Genomic DNA, 12,176 nt, shown 5'->3' with positions numbered 1-12,176 from the left:
GAGACTCTCACAGCCTTAAAGGATAAGTCCACCCTAAAACTAATATTCCTGCATCTATGGATCTCCATGATCTAACACTAACCTATCTAGCCCTGTAAAGAAGAAATTAGTATACATACCTTTTTTGAAGCCGATCCGACCCCATCTCCAGCGGCGGAAGCTCTGCAGAGGACACGGCCTACAACGGCTGTGAAATGAATGCCGCCCATAGACTTACTACGGAACTTCTGTTGTCTTTTGCACCCGCCTCCACAGTGAAGCCTCAGCTGACAGCTCAGCATGGGATTGGGTTGGATCGGCTTCAAAAAAGGTAAGTATACTGATTTTGTTTTCTTTACAGGGCTAGATAGGTTAGTGTTAATCATAGAGATTTATAGATGCAGGGATTTAAGTGTTAGGGTGGACTCATCCTTTAACTACGTTTTCTTGAACTGGAGTAAGAGAGGGACAGAAGAACAATAATATCCTAGTGATGATGAAAGGCAGAAAATACAATAAGTATAAGGGACATCCTAGGCCTCAACACCACCTTGCCCCTATGTAAAACCAAAAGAGCTTGCCCGTGGGATAAGGTCACCAGCTTAGACATGCACCCCACAAAGGTGATGACAACACAGAAAACCACCTTTTTGGTGAGATTAAAGAGATGAATGTCTTTAATGGGTTCAAATATTTCTGAAGTGCAGAGAACCAGATTCAGGTCCCATGGACCTCCAGAGAAGAAAACGGGGAGCTACGTGTGAAAAGTCCTGTATAAAAGATCTTAATCAAGAAGTGAGAGGCTAATGGTACCTAAAATAGGAAAGGATGTGCTGAGCCAAATGCTGACCCAAGCCCAACTATAAAAAGGAGAGGATTTGTCCCACAGGAAAACTCCTAGAATAGAAGCCCTGAGACCCACACCAAGTGAGGTATGCCATCCATGTCTAACAATAGATCATGCAGAAATTGTAGGAAACATAGGAAATGTAGGAAACTAGCTTTTAACATAGCAGGAATTACTGAATCAGAGATGCCCATGTCTCTCAGAACCTAAGCTTCAACAGCAATGCCATAGAGCCACTGACTGTAAAGTAAAATATTCACCAGGTACCTTACCAGGTAGGCATATCCACCCTGGTCCGCCCAGAGCCATAAAAATCACTGTTACATATTTCATTTTATCCTGGAAGGAAAAGATTTGTTCTGATCTGACTGAGACACCAGCCCATCCACTAATTCTGCTGGAGGATCCCTGTACCTGTATACAAACCTGTGCAGTTTTTTGCTGGAAAAAAAAACACAGAAAACCAGGAGGTTCACATCCAGTGATTTCCCCCACCCGTGACACAAGTCCTGGAACATCTCCGAGTGTAGAGACCACTCAGACGTTGCCAACTGAAGAGGTCTGCCAGCCAATTGTCCATGCCTGGAATGTACACAGCAGACAAGGCTGGAACATGAAGTTTTGTTCAGGACAGGATGTGATCTAGCTCTCATGCTGCAGTAACATTTCTGTTACCTCTCTAATCGTTGATCTTTGCCACTGCCGTAGCACTCTCTGACTGAATCCAGGTCAAATGACACTCCAGCAGGATCCAGTACTGCTAGGACAGCCAAACTGCCCCAAGTGCCAGGATTTGTTTAGAAGACATGACTCCGCTGATGACCAGGAGTCATGCCCTGGACTCCTCCCCAGCCCAACAGGCTGGCATTTGTTGTGTGGATCTTCGAAAGGGTAGGAAGGAAAGACATCTCCTATTCTAGAGCCTTATTTCTGAGCCACCAAATGAATCAGCCTGCTCAGCGATGCTTTCTAGTAGTTGCATTCTAGAGATTAAACTGGGACTGCGAGTCATACGACTTCTGTACTGAAAAGTTCACATTTAAAGCAGTATTAAACCAAAAAAGCAAACATTTAATTTATTGCAGTTTACTAATTCTTAGATGTTGATGGCTGTATTTGTTTCCTTTTTTAGGCTTTTTCTTCTATTTTCATATGGGGATTTGGCCAGTAAGTTTGTTGTTATTCAAAAGAATAAGCTCTCTTCCAGATGTATCAGTGTACATAGATGCGCCAAACCATTTAACATTGCATGGGGGGCTTAGAATGATGAATTTTTAATTACTCATGCAAAACCTTTACCCCCCAAAAAAAAAAAAAAAGCTGGAACTGATTATAAAGTGTGAGCTGGGTTTTGCTTCAATTTGTTGAATTTAAATCTGCTAGTACTTCTAACACTCCTCCCATTCTCCCAGTGACAATGCCTGAGGTATCTGAGGTGCCCCCTGTGCTCATTCATCCAGAAGGGGGGGGGGGCACTCTAATACAGGAGGTATGTTACTGGCCAGATAACCAGGGGGAAAAGTGGGAATAAAGCCTAAAAAAAGAAAATTAATGCAGTCACCACATCTAATAATGGGTATGCTGCAATATATTACATTTTGGGTTTTAATACCAATTTGAGGGTCAGTTTACACCACATGCAGTCCAGTGTGTTTTATGTTCTGCATCAAAAACACATGGATAGTAGGTTATATGGTTTCCAATGGCATAGTTCACACCAGTGTGGTCAGATCCAGAAAAAAAAGTAGAACATGCTGCATTTTTTTGTGCACGGAACTGTACTGCAACGCGGAAAAAGGCATCAAAAACACACCAGACCCCAGTACAGTGAAAAAAACAAAAAAAAGAATCTGGTATGCATCTGGAAACACATCAAAAACTAAACAAACACGCACTGGAATGCATCAAAAATGCATTTAAGTGGGAATGTGACCTATGTCTACATACTTTTTCTAATAGGTTTTTCTCGTTCCTATCTCAAAAAATTGGGAGGTATGGGAATAGAGTCTGGAAAGTCCCCCATGCAATTCCCAGTGCCCAGTCACTTCAAGGCCATCCACGCAATGTCCAGTGGTGTCTCGACACAACATTCAAAAACCAAGCTGAAGATGGCCACGCTAGATATCTGCAATTGGTGGGACCAACTCAAACTGTGATGTAAAGAAGAGTCTTTATTGAAGAAAAAATAGTTCTAGAAAAAATGAATTAGTCTTTTACATAGCAAAGTTGAAAAAATACACTAGCTAAAAATCTGAGGCATGCTGGTACCGTAGTAGGAAGGATTATCCTGGGTTGACATTTCTTTTTTTCCTGTATATGCTGTGAATATGGATATTCTCTAAGAGCTCATTCAATTTTGAGATTTTGCAAAATGGGATTTTCAACACCTAAAAAAACTGACAACCCGTGTACAAGGTTCTAATAATGCACATCAACATACGTGAATGTGCAGTAGGGCATCCTTCACACCTGTTTGGTGTGTTTCAGTGCGTTACTGCATGTACATTAACATGCGGTATTGCGTTCAAAGTGAATGGTTTGCCTTACCGCAACGCACTTTGAACGCATAAGTGAGAAGCCAGTCTAACACATGCATGGAACTGCATTAAAACTTTATAAATTGTAATTATAAAATAAAACGATGATGTGCAATGCAAAGAAATTACATTTCATTCACATATTTAAAATATGGCTTTCCTGCCCTTTTTTGTAAAAATCAATTAAATGTAACTTTCTTCAGTTGTTTTCCCTCTCTGATTGTCCAGTCAATGTCCCACCTTCAATTTCTGTTATTGACATTTGGTCCAAAGAATGATTTCATAGCTGTTTAACCTACGCTTGCATTACAGCAGATGTTTTAATATACATGGAGATGTATTCATGTATTCAGAATTACTAACCTGGACTTTTAATATGAAGAGATGTCATTGAGTGAATGGGGACAGTAATCCTGAAATACAAGACAAGTGTCATTAGAAGATACATGTTTAATATCTGTATGAATAAAGATTTATAAACAGTTTACCATCATTTTCTACTAATATATATGGATAACAAACATTTTCAGTGTGTAGTGGCCTTTAGTAACTAATTATGTATTATTGCTGCCATGCTGCTCAATCTCAATTTTTTCATTAATGTCATCGGTGACAGGAAACAATAAATCTTGATGCTGTCCTGTTTAATAGGCTCAGTGCCTATTTCATCATGAATGTGAACCTGTACTCTATTTCTAAAGTCCAGCCTAAGGGCAGACAGCCCAAAGTTTATTGGCTTCGTGGTTTCACTTTATCACTGGGGTCAGACTTCTTAAAGTGGGTCTAAAGGTGGTAAAGGTGGAAGTTTTTTTTTTTTATACCTTGATGCATTCCCTGTCCATGTGCAGGGGCTCTCTTAGGCTCTCTCTCTCTCCTTTCTAGAGATTGAGGCAGCAGACTGAGCCATTGGCTCCTGCTGCTGTCAATCACCGCTAGTGAAGAGAGAGCGGGGGGGGGGGGGGGTTTATGGGGCTAAGCTGCTCTGTGTGTCGATGAACACACAGAGTGCAGCCCGGGAGTGAGTCCATACTATTGTCTCCATAGCAAGCAGCTTGCAATGGGGGCAATCATTAGGGGGAGGAACCAAAAGCACTGGCAGGGGACCCCAGAGGATCAGGACTGCTTTGTGCAAAACCATTGCACATGACATGTTATTTAACCACTTGCTGACCACTATACGTACAGTGGCAGTTTGCGAGTGGTTTACCAGGTTTATCGTTTTTTTCATCTGATGGCTGGCATTCTCAGGAAAGTGATCTGTGCGGCTCATTAGCTACTAGCTCACTCTCCGAAGCGTTGTTTTTCTAGCTTACAGTTTACACCGGCGCACCCGAGAAACGATCCGGTGGTGGGGCGGCTGGTCACAGAGGCAATGAAAGATTAGATCATCTCTGATTGCCTCTATGACCTTGGAGGACCAGAGCGACGTCATAATGTCACTTTCGGTCCAGGGTAGAAGGAAACACATTTTTTTTTTTTTTTTTTTAAAGCGAAAGATCAACATTTTTATTTATTTATTTATTTTAATGGTTGAAGAGAGATTTGGGGTCTTTTTGACCCCAGATCTCTCCATAAAGAGCACCGGTCATCTTTTTCTCTCTTACAAGGGATATTTACATTCCTTGTAATAGGAATAAAAGTAATAAAAAAAAAATAAATGAAGCGCCCCCATCCCTCTGTGCTCGCACGCAGAAGCAAACGCATGCGTAAGTTGGCATGCATATGCACTGCTGTATTTTGGCCTAGGCCGACAAGGCCTAGGCCTAGGGCGGCACTTTGCGGGGGGCGGCAAAAAAGAGGCCCCCCCAGCATAAAAAAACCCGATCTGAGACATGTCTGCAGTGCTCCGGGAGTCCGGTCATCTTATGTGCGAGTCGCGCCTCCTTGTCAGCTCCTGTCACTCACCTGGTCCTTGCCTGCCTCCCGCCGCCTCCCACACACACAGTCCGGCTTTCAGTAGGGGCGTACTTGCAAGGGAGGGAGGAACTCGCGCCCCCATAGAGCCGCAGTGAGTGGCCAAACCTGCTGCACTTCAATCAGTGGGTGGGGGCGGAGCCTAATGCTCCGCCTACCCTCCTCCGTGCGGCCTGTGGGATACTAGCTTCCCCCTGCCGCGGGGCGTGGTCTATGTCGAGGACGAGGAGGAGAGCGAGGAGGACAAGGGAACCCCCGGCCAGTCCAGGATGATCCTACAGCACAGCAAGTAGGAACGATTTTAGGTTACCCCCACCACTGCTATATTGGCAATTGCAATAAATAATAACATTTAAGTTTTGCAGCAAATATATGTTCAACAAAAAATATGGAGCAGTTAGCAGTACAATACATGAACTTTCACTCCATGAGAGCTGTTAAATGAGTTTGCATTGGTTTCAGCATGTGCAAAGTACTCCATGCATGCTGAAATCAATGCAAACTCATTTAACAGTTCTCAGGAAGTGAAAGTTCATGCACTGTACTGCAAAGTGCAGTGCTCCAAGCTTTAACCACTTCTTGACTGGAAGATTTTCCCCCTTAATGACCAGGCCATTTTTTGCAATTCAGGACTGCATTACTTTAACGGACAATTGCGCGGTCATGCGACACTGTACCCTAAAAAAATGTATGTCCTTTTTTTTCCCACAAATAGCTTTTTCTGGTGGTATTTGATAACCTGTGTGATTTTTATTTATTGCGCTATAAACAAAAAAAAGTGCAACAATTTTTTCTTCACATTCTGCTATATAACATTCCCAAAAAAAATTAAAAAATCTAAATCTTTCATCCTTTTAGACCAATTTCTTTTCTGCTACATATTTTTGGTAAAAGCATACTCTGATTGGTTTGTGCAAAAGTTATCGCATCTATAAACTAGGACAAAGATTTATGTCATTTTTATTTATTAATTTTTTTTTACTAGTAATGGCGGCGATTTGCGATTTTTTTGCGGGAACATTGCGGCGGACAGATCGGACCCCTAACTGACATTTTTGACACTTTTGGGGGGACCAGTGACATTACTACAGTAATCAGTGCTATAAATATGCACTGTTACTGTAATAATGACACTGGCAGGGAAGGGGTTAACACCAGGGGCGATAAAAGGGTTAAGTGTTAAGAGCCTAGCGGGTGTTTTCTAACTGTATCGGGGAGGGACTTGTGAAATTACCATAGAGACCTGTGATCCTATATAGAAGGATCACAGGCGCTCTATGATAATTTCAGAGAGAAGAACGGTCGGCGATGTTTACAACATCTGACCGTTCTCTCTCAGCAGGGAGCAATTGCGGCCACCGGCCCTATGGATTGGTATCCCCGCTGCCTAGTGAGGGCCCCAGGAGCGCTCCCGCGAACCGATGTACCCATACATCGGTTCGCACAGCTGAGCCAGCTTGCCGCAGTAAATCTGCGGTAGGCGGTCAGCAAGTGGTTAACCACTTGCCGACCGCCCGATGCAGTTTTACTGAGGCAAGCTGGCTCAGCTGTGCGAACCGATGTAGTACTACATCGGTCGCGCACGTGGTTCTAGGGGGCCGCCCCCACTAGGCAGCAGGACTCCGATGCACAGGGCCGGTGGCCACAATCGCTCCCCGCTGAGAGAGGCCGGTCAGATGTTGTAAACATAGCCGACCGTTCTTCTTTCTGAAATTATCATAGAGCGCCTGTGATCCTTCTATATATATATAATGGTAATTTCAAATCCCCCCCACAGTTAATAAACACTCCCCTAGGCTTACATTTAACACCTTGATCACCCACTAAGTTAACCCCTTCCCTGGCAGTGTCATTAGTACAGTGACAGTGCATATTTTTATAACTGATTACTGTAGTAATGTCACTGGTCCCCCCAATGTCAAAAATGTAAAGTTAGGGGTCCGATCTGTCCGCCGCAATGTACAATGTAATATAATACAATACAATGTACAAATATACAAGTGGGCACTTTGTACCCACCTTTAATGTACAGAGAGGAGGAGGTGGAGATCTAAGAGGAAAAGGTTAAGCCTAAAGAGGAAGGAGAGTGGTTTACTTTTGACAGGGCGGGACTGAAACAGGTCGGGGAGTGGCCTTGAAAGGAAAGGGTGGGTCGCAGTTAAATTAGGGGGTGCACAAAGGTAGTCTGGCCTAGGGCAGCACAAAACCTAAATACACCACTGTGCATATGTAAACAGTGTTTCCACCACACATGTGAGGTATCGCCTCAAACCTTTGAGCGAGAGTAATCATTTTAGTGCTAGTGCCTCCTCTGTAACTCTAAACAGGTAACCTGTAATAATTTTTAAAGCTTCATCTATGGAGACCATTAAGTACTGCATTTTGTCCCCATTTCACCAGGTTGTGCAATTTTAAAGCGTGACGTGTTTGGTATCTATTTGCTCAGTGTAACATCATCTTTCATATTTTACAAAAAAAATGGGGTATATATTGTGTTTTTTGTTTTTAATTCATTAAAGTGTGTTTTTCCCCAAATAAAATTCTGTTTGAAAAACTACTGCGCAAATACCGAGTGACATAAAATATTGCAATGATTGCCATTTTATTCCCGAACGTCTCTGCTAAAAAAAAATGTATAATCTTTGGGAGTTATAAGTAATTTTCTTGCAAAAATACTGATTTTAAACTTCAAGCGGTTGAAAAAAAATCCTTTAGAATCAATTTAGATAAATTCCTCTGTCCCCCGGTCACCTGCTGCAGGGAAAGATAAAGATCCCCCTCCCTGTTCTGCCTGCTTCTGACCCCCCTTCCCGTGTGCCCCCCTTTCACTGTGCTGTCCCCCTCCCGCAGCGCTGCAGACTTTCCTTTCCTGTTAAAAAATAAAAATAAATAATAGTTAAATATTATTAAATAATAAAAAAAATTATAAAATAAAGGAATTGTTAAATGTTTTTATGTTTAAAAAAAGAGTTATAAAAAAAATGTAAAAAACGAATTTACACAGATTCTCTGTTATGTTTATGTCCGCTAGTAATGATTTTAGTGTATATTTAGTGACAATATTGTCTTGATAATATCTGGGGGGGGGGGGGCTGCCAGGTAGGCTGTATGGGGCCCCGTGATTTCTAACAGCAGCCCTGGAGCTAAGGTCATGAGACTCCAAAGACATGCTGGTAGGTTAATTGGATTCTGTATAAAATTGGCCCTACTATGTATGTATGAATGTGAGTTAGGGACCTTAGATTGTAAGCTCCTTGAGGGCAGGGACTGATGTGAATGTGCAATGTATATGTAAAGCGCTGCGTAAATTGACAGCGCTATATAAGAACCTGAAATAAAATAAATAAATAAATAAATAAAATATTGTAAAGGTTTTAAAGTTACATCACCATTTTTTTTTTTCAGATTAACTTTTCAACAAAAACTTCCAAGTGAAGTAATCAAAAATATACTACAGTTAAGTACTGCAATTGTCTTCTAGCATCAGTTCTAGTGTCCCACTCATGTTATAAGTAGGCAAAATATACCAGTAGAATCATTTTTAGGTGTTTGTTAGATGTACACTTCATCTCACCGGCTTTCTTCTCCTTCAAGGAGTTTTCTGTAGGTTGCAATCTCAATATCTAATGCCATTTTAACATTGAGCAGGTCTTGGTATTCCCTCAAGTGACGTGCCATTTCTTCCTTCATATGCTGCACCTCCTGTTCTAGTCGTCCAATATTATCCTGGTAATTTGCTGCTTCAAACCCAAACTGTTCCTCCATGTCCTTCATTTGACGCAGCAGAGCTTCATTCTGAAAAGGATGACAGGTTATATTAGAGAAAAGATATCCATCATCAAGGCTTTGGGTACTTCTTTTTGGGAAGGTTGGTCACCATTAATTACACAATTCTGAACTTCTGTCGAATGATTACTTACTGTTCCTTTCAGCCCATCGACCTCACTACTCAATCTCTGGATCTGTCGTCGTGATTCATTCATCTCCTGCTTGGCCTGACGCAGTGCTTCATTATTGCGAGTTGCAGCATCTGACAGGTCAGCAAACTGTTCCATAGGAGTAAAAAAATATATTCTAAAATATTATAAATATGACTGACAAAGTATTTGAAAAACATTGATGCCTTTAGAGGTGTTCACTAATGTCACTACTGGTATTGTTGTGTATTCAGAGCCTTCAGAGAGCCTGTAGTAATAAAACACTGTAAAAACTGTATAACTTTAGCATACACAAAGGGCAATATGTATTTATTTTTATTTTTTTAATGCATAGCAATTCACCCAGGGAAAGTACATGTACATTTGTTCTGTGCAAATGGGGCAGAAAAAATGTTATTAGGTTATTTCCTGTGCTGGTGAATGTTTTTCTATTATTTTAAATGAAAAACCCTAATTTGGCCACAAGATGGCACTAAATATCAAGAAATTCCTATGATACTTAGCTCCATCTAGTGGCCAAATCATGTATTTCTCATTTTAAATCATTAAAAAAACATTGTCCAGCACAGGAAATTGCCTAAAAGCATTATTATTAATATTTTTTTTTTGTCCCATTCCTACCAAATAAATGTCTTTCAATAGGCAGATTGCTATCCACATTTATTCTAAATACAACCCATGGAGTGCGTCATTGGTACTATTATATGCAAAATGTACTATTTTTTGTGTATCTTGATTAGCGATCACTAAGCTACAGAGAAGGGATCTTCAAACTATGGCCCTCAAGCTGTTTGCGGAACTACACATCCCATGAGGCATTGTAAACCTCTGACATTCACAGACATGACTAGGCATGATGGGAATTGTAGTTCCTGAACAACTGGAGGGCCATAGTGTGAAGACCCCTGCTACAGACCACACAATGCCTGTGCTATGAGATTATCTATGGCTGACAAACGTTTAAACTATAAGATCTAAATTAATACAGGAAACCTGTTCTGAGATTAAACAAAAGACCAAGGCTGTCATTGAGGTCCCCCTCTGAAAATGCCAGTTGCTTGGCTGTCTCTAGCCTCAAACCTTTTTGAATAAGAGAAAGAGGTATAGGTGACACTGCCTATGTAATATGTGCAATTCTCATGAAAAAAAACGAAAACAAGTGAAAAGATTATTTTGGAAGTGACGCGATGACGCTCTAATCTCTGCCCTAGAGCGGAGGGGCGGAGACTAGAGCATCATTGCATCACTTCTGGTTCAGAGTTACTGGTCCGTGGAACGCACGGTGTTCTGGAAATAGCATATCTCGCAAATTGCTTGAATTCCTTGTACCATTGTAAGTGTGTTTTAATAATAAACAATTTGCTACGTATTCACACTATGAGTTGCCTCTCTTGTCCATATGATTTGTGAGAATTCCCACTGATCAGACCCGGGGAGACGGAGAAGACACAGGAACGTGTATTATACCATTTGTTGGTGCCTCTGACCCCTACAGGGGTTCATTCTTCTGGTGAGTGTGGAGCACGAGTGGATTCGCCTCCTGTTTTTATCCCCAAGAGACTGATGCTGCACTTTGGCAAACTTTTTTTTGCACTTTGTCACTTTACCTTTTTTATAAGAACTTATGCATTTTTTCAAGTATTAGATTGTTTATGGACTTATTTGATCATTTCAGATTTTTGCACATTTTTGCACGGAGAAGTACTTTCCTTTTTGCACTGTATTTATTATGACAGAATGTGTATAGTAATTCAGACGTTTGGAACACTATTATAGCATTTTAGTATTTCCTTATGTTTGCACTTTACTATTTGTTTTTATATGGGGTTTGTGCAATAGGATTATATACATATATTTTTTTCGTTTATCACTACCAAAATAATCTTTTCATTTGTTTTTTTTTTTTCATGAGAATTGCACATATTTGTAGGGGGTCAGCCCCTTGAATGACTAACTCCATTACACTGTAGTTCTATTGAGAAATTCCCACAGATTGTCATGTATCTTTCAGCCACAAGATGTCACTGTTGTTGCTTTAGGTGAAGGGAGGAAGCAGGAAGTTCCAGGAAGGGTGTGGTGTTCGTCTCTCTATGGCTGTGCTGAGCTGAGGAAAGGTACTGCATGCTGTGGCCTTGAGAGGTCATATAGACTGTATAATCCTGGGACAGAGCAACAGGATCTTGCCAGAGGAGACAGAACTGAACTGTGATACTACGGACAGCAGCTGAGAACCCGAGGAAGAGAGGAGAGAACATCCCAGAGCACCTCAAGCCAGATACAGAGCAAGGGGCCATACTGCAGTGACCTCCAAGTGACAGAACAAGATAAACTACTTGCAAAGAAACCCAGACCAGTGCATAAGAGACTGCAGCTACAGACAGCAAGGGACAGATCCAGAGACCTGACTGCATTCACCATCACAGAGACTGAGATAAAGCAGCTGCACCTACAGAACTGTGAGTGTACACCGGTGCTAACCTGTGGCAGGGAATAGAGCAGGTTTCTGTAGACAGAGCGTTGCAGCAACGTGTCCCGGTTAGCGGGAATCAGATAGGATCATATAACAGAGTAGCCTGTATTTCTGTGTGTGCGTTGGCGGGAGCGCCATTTTAAGTATCACGTTGCAGTTAACTTTGCTGTAAACCTATGTAATCTGTTATTACTGTTAACATCATTCTCTGGCCATTATACTCTGTTGGTTAATAAAGCCGGTATCTGCTTCAGCCTCTCTGTCTGCTGTACCGTACTTGAATTCTGCATTGCGGTCCCCTACTCCTCTGACCGCTACATATTACATAGGCAGTGCCACCTATACCCCTTTCCCTAATTCATACCATACCCAGGGCTGCTGTTAGAAATCGCGGGGTCCCGTACAGACTACCTGGCAGGGCCCCCCCCCAAGAAAATATTAAGGATATATTTAGCTAAAATTACAACAAAATCACTATTAGCAGATACAAA

General features: G+C 41.6%; 1 protein-coding gene across 1 annotated transcript in view; it reads right to left on the bottom strand.

The window, feature by feature from the left end:
• Positions 1–12,176, bottom strand: part of PRPH (peripherin) — a 41,762-nt gene that overhangs the window by 16,246 nt on the left and 13,340 nt on the right. The window contains exons 5-7 of the mRNA XM_082247160.1: positions 9,198–9,323; positions 8,852–9,072; positions 3,727–3,776 (exon numbers count right to left, since the gene is read on the bottom strand). Of these exons, the coding sequence (XP_082103286.1) occupies positions 3,727–3,776; positions 8,852–9,072; positions 9,198–9,323 (397 nt within the window). The remainder of the gene's footprint in view (positions 1–3,726; positions 3,777–8,851; positions 9,073–9,197; positions 9,324–12,176) is intronic.

Source organism: Pelophylax lessonae (genome assembly GCF_965119305.1).
Source record: "Pelophylax lessonae genome assembly, chromosome: 2".
In the NCBI taxonomy this organism is placed as follows: domain Eukaryota; kingdom Metazoa; phylum Chordata; class Amphibia; order Anura; family Ranidae; genus Pelophylax; species Pelophylax lessonae.
The sequence above is the reverse complement of the archived record's forward strand: the minus strand, read 5'-3'. Positions and strand labels throughout refer to the sequence as shown.